Raw genomic sequence first — 15864 nt, 5'->3', positions numbered from 1 at the left:
CTTGGCCTGTCCTATTTGTAAAGGGGTTTTCCTTTTATTTGCACAAGTGGTTGACTTCTCTGCAGGCATTTTGTCTCCTAGGAAGCGGGGGTGATCTTGGCCACATATGGGTGTGGGATTCAAGTGCCTACGCAGTCGGCGCACAGCGCGGGAAGCAGTTTGCAAACATTCAGGAGAAGTTACCGTGAGGGGAGAAAATCTCCAATTTTAGTGCCTTCCACCTCAGCCTGCCTCCCAGGGTTTTGGGATAGTCTGGGAGTTTTTGACGAGGTTTAATAATGGTCATTATTAACAAGTCTCTTTTTCTTCAGGGGTTATTGAAGTGCATGATTTTGTCACTGTATTGTCCCTGGGATTATTTTGCCTGAGTTCTATGTCTAAAGTATTCCCACGCTTCTGTAATATACATTTTTCCGCATTTATAAAGAACAAGGCTTTCCAGAATTCAGTCTCCGGGTTACTGAGCTCTTTAACTTGATGTACAGCCTCGTTGCCTAATACTGTCAAGGACAGTTACGTAAGAGACGTGTTCTGCACTGATGCGCCTCTCAGAATGTTCTTCTGCTTCCGTCACAGATACCAGCTTGCTGGGCTTTGAGATCTTGCATTGCAGACCCCCGCTCTCTTTTCCTTCACCCCGATGTTTTCTAAGCCTAGATGGGGGTAGGCATCTCCCTTTATTCGAGAGATTAAAAACAATTGTCTCCACTTTTTATCTCTTAGAAGCTCCCACTCTTAACAAAAAGAGGTTTGCTTGGCCACGTAACTCCCCCGCAAGCGTTCACGTGCCACGTCCTTGGGAGATCACGGACGCGGGCAGCACGGTCTTCCCCTCCCCCGGGGTTGAGGTCTGACCGTCAAGTCTGTGCTAGCCTCTCAGGGATTTGGCTACTGTCCTGGTTGGCTTGAGGACGGAGTTCAGAAAATCCCTAGATCTGTGTCTTTTGTTTTTCATAATGCCACTTGACTGGGGCAACTTTCCATGATCAAATTTCTGATTCAGGTACCCTCCTCTTGTGATGGGTCCAGCCACGGCTGGCGGCCACGGCACTTAACCTCCTGTCCCAGCCAGTCAGAAAGGAGCAGAGGTCCTTGCGGGGACCCCTTCTTGGGACAAGTATCTAGTTGCTGAGTAACGGTGGTGGCGGAGGGGATGGTGGGGGGCGACCTGAGGGAGGGGCGGGGGAAGCCAGCATGGCGGAGGCTCCCTGAGGCGGTTTTGGGGCCACAGTGTTTGCAATCAGAAGAGCCACGTCAGGGCATGTCCAGCCTCCAGCGTCAAGGACCGTTTGTCTGGTCTGTTGCCCGCGTTCTCCGTCAGTGAGTCTGCCTGTCCGTGGTCCGACTGGCAAGGACGTTTTACAAGGCCACCTGAACACCAGTGGCGTCCTTCCAAGCCAGGGGAAGGACAGACCACGAAGGCACATTTCTCCCCACTCCGCCGCCCGCGGCGCCCTCCTCTCCCCCTGTGGGGAGCGGTTTAGCGCCGGGGGTCCTTTGGGGGATGGTAAGCACCATCCGGATATTAAACCGAGATTGGCATTTAATCGCTGCTGAATCTCGTCATCCCCTAGAACCGAGCCAAAGAACGGCTCTATCACACGGCAGCCAACTGTTAGGAGAACGGAGCCAAGAAGTCGGATCCGCCGGCGCAGGCAGGGACGGCGCTCGCCCGGGGAGGGCTCAGGAAACAGCGGCCGCCATCATGGCCCCTGAGCCGTGGGGTGAGACGGGGTCTGAAAGGGGGGAGGGCTAGGCCATGGCCAGGTCCTCTAGGCCAGCTCCTGGGCAAGGCTTCCTTCAGGGACCCTGAGAGGGGGTGCTTTGGGGAGCGCCATACGGAAGTGGCTCATGACAGTTATGTGGACATTCGGATCACTCCTGGCAAGCCCACAGGAAGACCGGCTTCGCTTGCGGAGAAGCTGGAGCTCCAGGGCTGATGGGCCAGGGCAGGTGACGGGACGAGAAACACACTTGGTTTTGGGCACTTACACTGGGTATTAATTTAGAGGGGAAGGATTCGATCGACGGGCTTGAGCACAAGCATGGGGCTACAGGCATGGGGCATGGCAGGATGTGGGAATAAAGGCCAGACAGACCCCTGGGGAGGTGCTCGGGCTGCAGGGCTAAGTATTACAGGCCACTGCAGGGCCAGTAGCCGCAGGAAGGAAGGAGGGAGGAAGCACGTGGGGATGATGGTGATGATGATCGTGACGATGACAATGGTGATGATGACGATGACGATGGTGACAGGCCACATCTGTGGAGCACTTAGCGCGAGGAGCCTGATGCCACTGAAATCCACGCGCTCACATGCTTGCTGCAGTACCGGAACAAGGCTGGGAGCATCAGCACCCCCGTTTTATAGATGAGAAAATAGCGGCACAGAGAAGAGCAAAAACCTGTTCAAAACACACAGCTCCCGGGTGGTGGAGTCAGGTTCTTTTCCACTGGTAGGAGTCGAGCAAACAGACTCTCCATCAGGTCGTAAAAGAAATCGTCCACAACACAGGGAAAACAGCAGTAGATTTCAGCACGAGGAACAGAAGTTGGCTCGGTCTAACGCTGCCAAGAGGCGCCTACAGACAGGAGATGTTAGCCAACTCCCTCCCCCAGTTTTTCATTTTCCATGAACGCAAAGAAGCCGGTGGGATCTGGAAAAGGCACGGCAGTATCGGGGGTCAGTGGGGGTCTTGCTCCGGGACCCGAAGCAGGCCTTGCTGGCTGACGCAGAGGCAATGGGACGAGGTGGGCGGAAGTGCTGGCCGCGGCCTGACAGAGCGAGGGCCCAGAACCTCCCGGGGGAGGAGGTAGGTTGAGGTGAAGTTCAAGATCTTGCCACAGTGAGTGTGGGGAGACGGACACGACGTGGCCAACTGGAACCCGTCCTAGGAGAACCTGTCCTCGGAGTAGATCAGTCGTGTCTTGGAGAAAAGCGTCTCCGGTCTCAGGCTCTGGCTGGCTGGAGTCACACCCCGTCAAGCCAGCCCTGTGCAGCTGGTCTAGATTCCCCCTGGAGAGCAGCTGTCCGGAACCCCGGAGCCCTTTCCGCTGGGATTGGCAAGGCCACGGGCCAAAGCCCAAGAACAGAAGCGACGGAGACACTTACCAGACAGAGTTGGGTGGTGGGTCGCTTCCACCTTACTCTGTGAGAGGTGATCAGCCCATGATCCTGGAGAGAACTTACAGGGAAGATGCACGTTGGTGAACCTGGAACTTCGGGGCCAGTGTCACAGGCAAATAGTGGGTGGGCGTGGGCGTTCAGGGTCTGGTGGGAGCAGCCGAGTCCACACTTCGCTGGAAATTCAGACATACCATTGCCAATGGGCTGGGGCATTGAGTTCGGCGCTGCTCCCCACTCCTGCTTCAAGCGCCAACCAGTTCTTGAGGTCAGACAGGGGCCGAGGCCCATGGGAACTGACTATCTGTCCCCCATGGGGGTGGGGCGAGGGAATGAGGCTAGACAGCACTCCTCAGAACAGGAGACACGCAAAGGGACACCAGGAGCCCCAGGGGAGGTGTTCTCTCCCCCGAGTGGGCCTTACATTGTGCCAAAGGGTGCAGCACCCATGAGTTAGAAGGCACGAGTCTAACCTGTGGAATGTTCTAGAATGATTGCCTTTGGAGATCATGCACTGAGGAACCAACTAAAAGAATTCTTTCCAAATGTCTTTATACCTAAATCTTAACACTTTCAATCTGGAATTTTGGCAAAGTCAAAGCCTGCTGAGAGGATTCACTAGGATCTCTCTAAGGAGTCCTCTGTGTCCCCGGTCACGAGGAGTCGGTGGTTCTCAGTGTCAGGTGTAAGGAGGGGTGTCAGTAGCGGCTGAGTTCCGAGGCCGCCTGGGTCTGTGGATTGGCTGATGGCCGCTCACCACGAAGAACGTGTGGCCCCCGGGCCGTCCCCCCGCCCACGTGCGGGTCCAGGAGGGCTGTCTGTCGGGGTGCAGGTGGACGGGGGACAGGAGGTCTGAGCAGGGTGGCGTTGGCTGGTGTTGACGCCACCTGCTTCTTCTCTTGGCATCTGAGCATCACCATCAAAGTCACTAAGCTCGCAGGTCAGAATTTTGGTTTATGGTCTGATTCCTCTAGGAACGCTAAACGAATAACGTACCTTTAAGTGTTCCTTCACAGAACTTTATGATCTGCCCATGGCCGTGGCAAGGTCTTCTCTGTATTTACTTATTGGGTTGCTAGTTCATCCTTAGGAGACAGAGAAACATCTCTTCTTAATTTTACAGCGGCGGTTACTGAGGCTTTCAGAGCGAAGTGGCCTAAAACGGCAGTGCGCTGGGGTCGGAGCCCTGGACCCTCTGCTCAGCCAGCGACCGGCTGCTCTGTCTCCAGCGGGCGGCGTTTTCAGCCTGAAGGACGCCGAGAGGATAAACTGCAGGATTTCTCCCCAGCAACTGAGAATCCCCCGGTTATCTTCACGCCTTCCTGCCGCGTACCGGACACCAGGTTGTCAAGGACGGAGTGTCTACGTCCCCTCCAGATTCATAGGCTGAAGCCCTAACCCCAGGGCGATGGTACTTGGAGGGGGGTTTTGGGGGGACAGTTGGCTCTGCATGAGGTGCAAGGGTGACCACGGTAGGATAAGTGCTCTTAGAGGAAGAGGAGACACAAGTTTCCCCTCCAAGGGGACGGCCCTCTCCGAGGTGGGAGGAGGGCTCTCACCAGGAACCAAACCTGTCTGTGCCTTGAACTTGAACTTCCCAGGCTCAAGAACTATGAGAAATTAATTTCAGTTGCTTGAACCACGTCGCTTTGTGGCAGCAGCCCACGCTGATGGACACGTTTCTCTGTCTTATGAACGCAGCCTTATTGTTTTTGACAGAGAAGGGCTGCAAAAAATCTGAGCAGCACAGAACAAAGGCGATAAGGAAAAATCGTTCCAGACCCCACTACTCAGAGACTGTCACCGAGGTCAATTCGCCAGACATTCTTCCAGGCACCCCTCTGGGCTTCCGTACATGATACCGGTTTGATAGCATTTTAGATAAATCACCTCATCTTGGAATAAAGAACCGCCCACCAGGGAGCTACGAGGGGACAGTGTCCTCCCACGGGGCCGAGGCGGCAAGTCTGACATCACGGTGGTGAGGGCTGGTTCTTCCCGGAGGTTCTGAGGGGGCTCTCTCATCCCTCCCCCAGCTTCGAGTGGCTTCTGACAACGACTCTGTCTCCTCCTCACGTGATGTCTCCCCTGTGTGTTCTTACACGGACACACGTCATTGGTTAGGACCCTCCCTGATCCAGGATGACCTCACTGTAACTAAGGTCCGATGACCCTATTTGTAAACAATGTCACACTCATAAGGACCAGACAGACGTGAGCTTTTTGTTGAGGGGGGGATGACTTTCAACCCAGTATCCCTGGGCGTCTCTTTATGTAAATAAACCTAGGCACCCATTTTATTAAAGACAGGATAACATTTCAGTGGAGATCTATACTGTAATCTCTATGGATTTATCTCTAGGTCATTTTATTTTACTTCGGGGCTATTTTTAGCATCTGCACAACATACACCCTCGTACTTAGACTTAATGCTCTTGTGTTCTTCTTAGAGAAAAACTGTCAGCGGGGCTGGTGATCCAAAGGGCGTGGACTGTTATGATCTTGGCGTCTGTGGGCCCTCATGGAGGACGGCCCAGCAGTGGACCAGCGGGGCCAGAGTCCGCCGGGTCCTCCGTTACACAGCGAGTGTGATGGCTTTCCCAGGACTTCCGGAACCTGCCTGGCTGGGAAGCCCATTTCAAGGCCACCAGAGACTTCTGTGTCCGACACCGAGCAGGCATGGAAAGTCTTTATCAGGCGAATATGGAGGTTTATGGAAAACGGCATTTTTGCAGGGAAAACAAATAGGTTATTTGAATACCACACAGAGCAGAGCAAGATTTCCGTGTCTGCCCAGTGAGTTTTCGCTGGGCGCCAGTGCCTGGGGGCGGCGGGGCGGAGCAGACACTGGGGATCTGTCCTGGCACCTGGTGGTGGGACCCGGGTCCCTTGGTAAAGGAACAGGTCTGCAGGAAGTGTGCTGTGACTCTGGTTCCCAGACCAGGGTCGGACCAGGACGGCAGTGCCCGCCGCCCGCCGAAGGCTCTGCGTGGCTTTCTCACCATATCGGGTCACAGTCCCCGCATTTGCTCAGTCTGCCCCGAGGCACCCACGCGGATTATGGGAACAGAGGAATCTGCGTATCAGACAGAACCTGGTGCCTTCTGCTCCCAGACTCGGGGCGGGGCGGGGAGGGAGTGTGCATGGGCCCCGGGGAGGGGGAAAGTCACGGGTATTCAGAAAGCAAGAACGGAGCCGCGCGTAGGACGGTCACACCACAAGCTGGAGGACAGGAGTGAGAGACCAGCAGTTGGCCGAGGATGAGCCGGAGAGGCATTCCTGCCTGCCCCCGGGCTCCGAGCATGAGAGGAGGAGGATGGCATGCTGCCAACGAGGGCGCGGGGTGGGGAAACCGAGGCTTGCCTAATCTGAGGCTCACATCAGGGTCCACGTGAGAGCTGAGTGGACAGGAGTTTAAAGGCAGCCGGCAGGGGGATGTGTGCTGAGGGCCCGTGCACACACGCTCAGTGTTTACTCAGCAGCTGGGTATTTTTGGGGACTAACCTTCACGTCCGTAACTGGGGCAAGATGCTTGTAAGGGCTGGGCCGTGTCTGGTCCCAGGAGAGCCGGGAAGGACTGTTCCTGGGCCGCTCACTGACGTCACGTTGCCCAGGGCACCTGCTCGGTCAGGCACCGCGCTGACGCCAAGGGTACGGCGTGGAGACAAAGCCGCTGTGCCCCCGGGGCTCGCCGGCCAAGGCTGCTCATCGCTACGCAGAGTGGCACGGAGTTCCCTGGGAGCCCAAGGTGGGGAGCCGGCTTAGGGCCGTGGGGCGAGGCGAGCTGTTGGGGAGGTGGCCCTGGGGGCCGTCTTGGTGAGTGGGCAGAGGCTGCGGGAGGAACCTCTTGAGTAAGGACGTCCACGTAGAGGACACGTCCGGGCCAGTAAGGGGGTGGTGCCGGGCCCTCAAGTATTCGGACTCGCTTGGGATCTAGTGTGACAGGTGTTACTGCAGGGGACAAAGTCACCAGGCTTCTGCACGAGGCTGGTCCCCAACCTCAGGGCTCATCATTTGGAGGGAAGATGCATTACAGTTTCTAGAAGCTCTACTCAACATCTCCGTTTGGGGACGTTTGGGAACTGGGGTCTCCTGTCCCTCCCAGCCGGGTGTCACTGGTGCCGACAGAAAGCTGTGGCCGAGGCCTGCCACACGAGGGCACAGCTGCCCCGTGATGGACTCAGGGAAGGTCCGGAAAGACCTGGTCGCGGAAGCTCCTCTTCCTGAGGACGGTGACCGCGGAGTGCACGAAACCGTCCACCATGGCGATATGACAGCCACCGACGTCGGCGAGAGAGGTGCTTGGAGGGATTTGGGTAGAAAACTGGCTCCCATTCGTGGCCTTGATTTCTCCAACATTTTGTCTATGATTCCTGCCGCTGCGATACAGATCAGAGCTTCAGTGTCTGTAGGTGTGGGATGTCCCCCGGCTGGTGTCCTCAGAATATTTTCTTTGTTTGTGATTGCAACAAAATGCAGGCTTGTCCGGAAAGCCCGGTGTCCCCTCTCCACCAGCTACATAGGTAAGCGTCATACATGTATATAGATTATATACAAGAAATCATACGTGCATGTGATTATATAATTCGATATTGTATACAACACACATGCATATTACACATCTACATGGACACACACGATACGCATACATTTATAAACTATATAGTTTTTCCCTATGATGCACATTTTTACAAAATAGGCATCTTTCGTTATAAACTATTTTGCAATCCCATTTTCAACTAAAATTCCCCAGATCATTAAATAGTGTTCTTAAATCACAAATTTTAATAACTGCATACATTTCCAAACCATAAATACTCTGTCATTTACTGAAACGACCCATTATTATTGGATATGTGGGTTGTGGGATTTTTGTAATTTTTTTTTTCTATTCAAGTCCACAGCTCCTTGGTTTCGTATCCTGGAAGCGGATTCGGGAGATCCGGACACTTAGTCTTAGGCGGTCGATGTCATGATGCAGAACTGGCTTCTGGAGTCACGACGGGGTTTCCTGTCTTGACAGCAGTGGACGGAAGGGCTCCCGGATGTCCTCAGGGTGTTTGTCAGATGCTGAGAAGCAGGGACCCCCGTCCGGGCGGAGGCCACAGGGCGGGGCGCTCCGGGCAGTCCCCGGCTGGGTGTCGAAGGTGAGCCTCAGTAATTCCAGGGCGTCCGTGCCTGTCACTTCACTCCCTGTTTCTTAGGGACTGTGACGGTCATATGATTCGACGAGCCCTGGATTTGGGGTCCAAGTGTCCGAGGCTCCAGCCACGCCCTTAGCCTGGCACTGGCTTCATGCTTTGGATCATAAAGTCACCCCACCAGGCCGCAGACATCACCCAAGGGCCAGGAGCGTGTCACCTTTGTGGAGAACGAACTGCCGTAGGATTTTTCCCTCGTGCTGCATAGAGGCCTCGTCCTCAGCGTCGCTGCCGTTACCGTTTGTGAATTTTGTATCGAGGACACGCTTCAGTCTTCAGCGTCTTACCTGGAACTGTATCGTCTAATGGAAGAAATCACAAGTCCTGTGTTTGGCTCCCGCTCTGGCAATGCCAGCTGTCCGACCTTAGGCACTTCTCTCCCCTTGGCTGGGTCTCCGTTATCCCAGGGGCCAAATGAGGTCTCCCCTGGACTTGAGACTTGCAAGCCTAGCACACAGAAGGCTGCTGGGCTGAGCCCCCCTAGAAGGCAGAGTTTCCAGAAGGGTAAGCGGCAGTGTCTCTTGCGTCCGGCCTCCGCCCGGCCCCAGGCCAAGGGCATGACGCGCACCATCTCAGCCATCACCAGAACCGCGTGAGACGGGCATTATGATGTCCTCATTTTAAGGATGGGGAAACGGAGTCACAGGCAGGTTGTGACTTTGTCCGACAGGCACGCAGCCCATGAGGGGTTGGTTCTGGGATTTGAGCTGGGAACGTCAGACTCCACAGCCCGTGTTTGAAAGCACAGAGCCTCGAACTAGCTCCCACGCCTTGTGAAGGGCAAAGCCGGAATGAGGGGATGTGTGTAGAAGCGGTCTGGGACCCGGGGTCGCTGTGCGCAGACGCCCAGGGCGTACTTTCTGTCTTCTCTCCGGTGTCCCCTCCTCCTCTCTCCCTGCCTTCTGTGGTGGGTTTCGGTTCTGGCTCTGCTGCTCACCTGGGAACTTCCCACCACCTCTCTGTACTTCTGTTTCCCTGTTTGTGAAATGACACCCTGTTTCTCCCCATCACATGGAAGGAGCTGGAAACGCTGACGGTCTGGGAAGCGTGCGTTTGTGCTGATGGCCTCTGCGCACGTTCACCGGTGATCTGGGAGGATCTCCTGGAACGGGCTGGTCTTCTGTGCCCGACGGGTGGGGATGATTGCCATGGATTCAGAATGACCAGCTTTTAGCTTCAGAGGCCCCCTCTTCTGACAGGGAGGCAAGCCGACGGGCAGGGGTGAGGGGCGAGTGGTCCCGCGGGCAGGGCCGGCGAGGGCCGGGCAGGGGCACGAGGCATGGATTCCACGCCCGGTTCTCGGCTCTGAGGTCGAGTCCGCCCTTCAAGCCTCGGCTGCCTCAGCCAAAAAACCAGGGGACCCCTGGGTCCGCGGTGTTAAAACTGCGCTCTGCAGACTCTTAGGGTCCCGCGGGGCCACGTGGGAGTTGGGGGCTCACCGTTTCAGTCAACCCTAAGTCCGTCCCTTTTTATCTATTTTGTGGAACTGAGTTCTGTCTTGCTTTTGTTGGACAAGAGGGCTCCCTGCTTTCAAAAAGGGAAAGAAGGGGCACCTACCTGGGTGGCTCAGCTGGTTGAGCGTCTGACTTCAGCTCAGGTCACAATCTCGCAGTTTGTGAGGTCAAGCCCCACAGGGGGCTCGCTGCCACCAGCGGGGAGCCTGCTCCGGACCCTCTGTCTGAGCCCCTTCCCTCTCTCATGTCCTCTCTGTCTCGGGAATAAACATTTTTTAAAATTTTTAAAATTTTTTTAATTTATTTTTTTAAAATGTTTTATTTATTTTTGATACAGAGAGAGACAGAGCATGGGGGCGGGGAGGGGCAGAGAGAGAAGGAGACACAGAATCTGAAGCAGCTCCAGGCTCTGAGCTGTCAGCACAGAGCCTGATGTGGGACTCGAACTCATGAACGTGAGATCTGACCTGAGCCAAAGTCGGAGGCTTAACCGACTGAGTGACCCGGGTGCCCCTAAACATTTTTTTAAACGGGGAAGAAAGTTTGACATAAATCTCTGGTGACTTTAAAAGAGAGACTCTTGTAACCTAAATATCAGAGGCGACCCTGCTCTCTGAGATGTGGAAGGGGTGGCTGGACACACTCCCTTGCTGTCCCTGAGACGCTGAGGTCCTCCCCGGGTTTCCTGGGTCTGAGGCGGCTTCTTTTCTCCCGGTCACCTCTGCCTCCGGCGCAGGCTGCTTTTCTAGAATGCTCCACCCCACTGGGGAAACTTGCTTCCTTCCCGTTCTTCTAGGCAGGACCATTTGGCTGCTTGTCTGTCCCGCTGTCACGCCCAGCCCCGGGTCCTCGGGGCACCTCCAAGCCCACCAGCGAGCTGCGTGGAGCAGAAGCGATTCCTCCCAACCAGGTGCGTCCCCTGCAGAAGTCAGACTGTACGTGGAAGACATCTCTTCTGCTGTTGCGACTTCAGCCGGCACAGACGCCCGTCACCGAGAGGTCAGCTGGAGCGGAGGGCACTGACCGTTGGACAGAGGTGCCAAGGAGAGGATGAGAAAAAGGGGTCCCCGGGGGTCTGTCCTTGGGCCACACACCGGGCTCTGTGCTCGCGTCCGGCTGGGGGGGTCAGAGGCGCGTTGGTGGGGGTCTTTCCCCCCGGGGTCTGCTTCAGCCAGGAGGAAAGCAGACGGAGACAAAAGACCAGAAGACTCTTCTCTGGTCGGACACTACCTTATGCTCTTAGGACGGGACTGGGCTGGACACGCCTGACTAGACGAGGCCCAACGATTGTGTGGCCTAGCGGCCGTGCCGACCCCGCGGAAGGATGGTTATTTGGCGGGAATCGCCTGGCGATGCCCTTCAGGGGGGTCTGCCCTTGGGCCTTCACCGCACGCCTCACACGTGTGTGCGCTTGCTCAGAGTCGTCTCCTCTTTCTGAGTCGCCACAAAACAGGAGGGGCTCTGTGCCCGTCTCCCTGGTGCTGAGCACAGCGCTCGGCACAGGCGCATCCCGGTCAAACGAGCTGATGGGTTCCCCAACACGCAGTCATTTCCCGAGGGGTGACGAGATCCACCTGAGCTCTCACCTGGTTCAGGGCTGCCTGTCCCTGCTGTCCCACCACGTGAATGCACGCGCGTCACGAGGCTGTCTCCCCGCTCGGGGTCCCGCCCGCTGCCTGGCCTGTCGGCCGGAGTCCAGGCACTTTGCAGATCTTGCGTTTTTACATCCTGAAGCTTTGCGGTCATCCTGCGTCACGCAAGTCCTTGGGCTCCATTTTTCCAACAACGTTTGCTCACTTTGTGTCTCTTTCATTTGGGTAATTCTCCCGATATTTCCAACTTCTTTGTCATCATCATTCTATTGCTTATGGTGATCTGTGGTCAGTAATTATGACTCACTGAAAGCTCAGATGACGGTTAGCATTTTTTAGCAATGAAGTATTTTTATTGTTATTTTCTTCTAATGCTTTTTATTTATTTTTGAGAGAGAGAGAGAGACAGCGTGAGCAGGGGAGGGTCAGAGAGAGAGGGAGACACAGAATCTGAAGCAGCTCCAGGCTCTGAGCTGTCAGCACAGAGCCCGACACGGGGCTCGAACCCATGAACTGTGAGATGATGACCTGAGCCGAAGCCGGATGCTCAACCGACTGAGCCACCCAGGCGCCCCTGCAATGAAGTATTTTTAAATTAAGGTCAGTGCATTGTTTTTTTTTTAGACATCATGCTATTGCATACCTAATAGACTACAGTGAGGTATAAACATGACTTTTATATGCGCTGGGAAACCAAAAAATTCATGTGACTCACTTTGTTGCAACATTGGCTTTACTGCAGCTTTCTGGAAGGGACTCGGCTGTCTCCGAGGTGTTCCTGGGCTCTGCGTGGTCGGTCCATCTTCAGGACCCTGTGGTGGCTCTCTGCTACGGAGAGAGGAAACTCCCGGGTCCCCGCGGCGGTGCTCTGGGCCCTCAGCATGTACCTCCGTCCGCCTTCATTGCCCGTGGCGTTCTCTCTGGCCCTTTAGAGGTTCCCTGAGTCTCTCTGTTTCTACACCGGTTTCATCCTGCTGCCCCTCCCCCCTCCCCCATTGGGGTCTAGAAAGTGCTTTCCTTGGTTCTTTCATGCACATGGTCAAATCCTACCTATTATGTCATTTGAGTCTCATAAAATCTATGAGTTAGTCTTAGAGTGTTTGTCTTACCAGATAATTCATTTAAAAAGGCTTCATGTTTGTGGGGCACCTGGGTGGCTCCGTCGGTTGAGCGTCTGACGGCGGTCAGGTCATGATCTTGCAATTCGTACGTTCGAGCCCCGCGTCGGGCTCTGTGCTGCCAGCTCGGAGCCTGGAGCTGCTACAGATTCTGGGTCTCCCTCTCTCTCTGCCCCTCCCCTGCTCGGGCTCTGTTTCTCAAAAATAAATACACATTTACAAAGTTTTAAAAAAGTCTTCCCTGTTGCAATCAGCTGGGAAAATGCTGTGCGTCATCGTCCCTTTGTGGGCTTACGGTGGCACCACGGTGTCTGAAGTCCCAAGGCAGCCACAAAGACGCCTGTCCTGCATGTCCTAAGTACATTGACAACAGAACTCTTCCCACTCTGCATGTATTAACATACTGCAGAGCGTCTGGGAAATGCACTCTGGAGAGTTATCAGGGAAGTGATCCTTACCCTGTTTCACTTGCTGAAGAAATCCAGGCTCGGAGGCAGAAATGCTCACACAGGCTGAGTGAGAGGGGCGTCCCCCATGCTTTTGCTTACGGTGCGAGACGACTTACAGTATCTGTCATCCAGGGAGGGCTCTAAAGCTCATTCTTGGGACCCAGAACTTGCTGGCTTCTAAGACTATAATTCAGTTCTCTTTCCTAATATCTGAACTTTGTCCTCCTTCTGTTTTCTAGAAGGGATCGTGTCCAAGTATTTCTTGGGCTTTTCTCTTCCTGCCAGATGTTTCACAAGTAAGTAACAAAAGGTTCCAATTAAGTTTTTCCAGAGTCTCATCAGATCATGAAGAGAAACAGCAAATACGTTTTCTAGTACAAACATACCTGATCTACGTCAACATCACAGGAACTGGAAAGGGGAGGCCAGACGGCCTGACTCAAGGAGAGATTTATGGCTAAACACGAACTGAGCAAATTTTATAGAGGCCAGAAGAGCATGTATCTCTGTTTTAACCTTAGCTTTGGGGGTTTTTGAGGGTTAGAAATTAAAAATGTCAAATAATTATGTAGAAAACAAACATTTTATAATTTTTCAAAAAGAAAGTAACAGTTTGGCAAACTAAGAAAAAAACTTCTTGCATGCTTGTTTAGCATTTTGTTATTATTATTATTTAATGTTTATTTTTGAGAGAGAGAGAGAGAGAGAGACAGAGAGAGACAGAGTATGAGCAGGGGAGGGGCAGAGAGAGAGGGAAAGAGATGCGGGATCCAAAGCAGACTCCAGCCAAGCTGACAGCACAGAGCCCACGCGGGGCTCGAACTCACAAACCATGAGATCATGATCTGAGCCGACATCGGACATTCACCTGACTGAGCCCCCCAGGCTCCCAAGCTTTTTGTTATTATTATCTGACTTTTAAATCCATCTGTGTTGTAAATTGTGAGATGCTTCATCATGGTTCTTAGTTTATCGTATTAAGAGTCACTGGGGGAGGAGTCAGTGCGCTCCATGTGTGCTCAAGGCTGAGGCACTGAACAGTGACATCAGAGGGTTGCACACCCCTGGGGAGGACAGGGCCCCCTGACCGTCCAGTCAAGGTCGCCAAGCAGATATGCAAGCAAACAAGCCAACAACAATAGGCACCAGGGGTGGAGACTTACATACAGAATTGCTATACTACATTACCGAAAATGTCTAGATTTCAACCAAAGATTATGACACCAGCTAACAAACAGGAAAATGTGAGTCATACTCGGGGGAAAAGACAGGCTGTGGAGGGTCCAAATGTTGGATTTAGCGGGAAAACTCTCCAAAGCAATTAGGAATATGTTCAAAGTACTAAGGAAAACCATATTATAGAATATAAGGAAGGCATGACATCAATAGCTCATCAAATCTGTACCATCGATAAAGAAATGATAGAAAAGAACCAGGTAGAAACTTTGGAGCTGAAAAGCATTAAGACCAAAATGAATTCACTAGACAGGTGGAACAGCAGATCTGAGCTGGGGTAAGAAAAAGTAAGCAGAGGGCGCCCGGGGGGCTCAGTCGCTTGAGTGTCTGACTTTGGCTCAGGTCTTGATCTCATGATTCACAGGTTCAAGCCCCACGTTGGGCTCTGAGCTGAGCACTCAGAGCAGCGAGCCAGCTTCAGATTCTGCCTTTCTTTCTGCCTCTCTCCCGTTCACACTCCGTCTCTCTCTCTCAAAAATAAATTAAAATAAAAAAGCAAGCCGGCTTGGAGATAAAGCAATAGGAATTTATGCAAACTGAAGGCCAGAGAGGAAAGAGAAGGGAGAACAATGGATGTGGCCGTAGAAAAATGCAGGACTCGTGAGGGGCACCCCCATTGCGTAATCGGAGTCCCCGAAGAGGAGAGACAAACAGGAGCAGAGACTCGAAGAAATAACAGCAAATCCCACATTTGATGAAAAAAGAAACGAATCCACATACTCGGGCAGCTCCGTGCATTCCAAGTGGGATGACGGCGAAGAGACGCCCCCAGACCATCGTCAGTGAGGACACCAACGCCGCGACGCGGAGAGCACCTGGAAAGCGCGGGAGCCACACAGCAGCCTTGGCGGCCGCGGGGACCCTGAAGATTAACGGCCGACTTCCCGCAGAAGCAGCGGAGCTCGGCAGGCGGTGAGCACAGGTGCACCCGAGAGTCTGCCATCCAGTCCGCTCTTTGCGGGGCAGAAGGCGAACCAAGCAGGTGCGCAGAGGCTGAGGGGACATGTGGCCGGACGCGCCTTCCCGGACATACAGGGGGCGCCCTCGTGCAGCGCCCCCGCAGGAGTGCGCCTGTCGCCACACACTGCTGTGGCGGCTGGGGTTGGCCCTGGCTCATTCAAACGGCAGTTTCACACACAGTGCGGACCTAACGCGTGGCGGGGCCGTCACACGCAGAAGTGCGCTGTGTTTGATGCGAGCGGCCCGACGGAGGCAGGCGGGGGCGGGGGGGGGGGGGGGGGCTGCCCGGGGCAGGTTCTGACCAAAGAGCCGACTAGCTACAACTTTATTTTTTAAAATTTTTAAAAAATGTTTTTTATTCATTTTTGAGAGACAGAGAGAGACAGTGCAAGCAGGGGAGGGGCAGAGAGAGAGAAGGAGACACAGAACCGGAAGCAGCTCCAGGCTCTGAGCTAGCTGTCAGCACAGAGCCTGATGCGCGGCTCGAACCCACAGACTGTGAGATCATGACCTGAGCTGAAGTCAGACGCTTAACCGACTGAGCCACCCAGGCGCCCCTCATTACAACTTTATTAAACTATACGGAGATCAACGTTGCCTTATCAAATTCTCGATTTTACGGGGGATGTGGAAACACTTAGAGGAAGGGAACTCCGGAGACGGGCAAGCGGGCTGAGTCCTTGTCCTGAGCAACGTTTAGGACGTGGGACTTGGAGCTGCCACCCGCTCTGAG

The 15864-nt window shown here is 54.2% G+C and overlaps 1 protein-coding gene and 2 long non-coding RNA genes across 3 annotated transcripts in view; all 3 read left to right on the top strand.

Moving 5' to 3' along the window:
• The first annotated feature begins 1636 nt into the window (after positions 1 to 1636).
• On the top strand, positions 1637 to 5448 carry LOC115302678. The gene is made up of 2 exons (XR_003913584.1): positions 1637 to 1724; positions 4245 to 5448. It is a non-coding gene; the product is annotated as an uncharacterized LOC115302678 (long non-coding RNA).
• Positions 5449 to 11927: 6479 nt separating this feature from the next.
• LOC115302999 lies at positions 11928 to 12464 on the top strand. Its single transcript, XR_003913753.1, has 2 exons — positions 11928 to 11968; positions 12111 to 12464. It is a non-coding gene; the product is annotated as an uncharacterized LOC115302999 (long non-coding RNA).
• Positions 12465 to 14919: 2455 nt separating this feature from the next.
• The window catches only part of CFAP161 (cilia and flagella associated protein 161), a 10526-nt gene continuing 9581 nt past the window's right edge, over positions 14920 to 15864 (top strand). Inside the window, exon 1 of the mRNA XM_029952314.1 lies at positions 14920 to 15083. Within this exon, the coding sequence (XP_029808174.1) occupies positions 14920 to 15083 (164 nt within the window). The remainder of the gene's footprint in view (positions 15084 to 15864) is intronic.

Source organism: Suricata suricatta, chromosome 9 (assembly GCF_006229205.1).
Source record: "Suricata suricatta isolate VVHF042 chromosome 9, meerkat_22Aug2017_6uvM2_HiC, whole genome shotgun sequence".
NCBI lineage: Eukaryota > Metazoa > Chordata > Mammalia > Carnivora > Herpestidae > Suricata > Suricata suricatta.
Note: the sequence above shows the minus strand (reverse complement) of the source record. Positions and strands in the feature narration are given on the sequence as shown.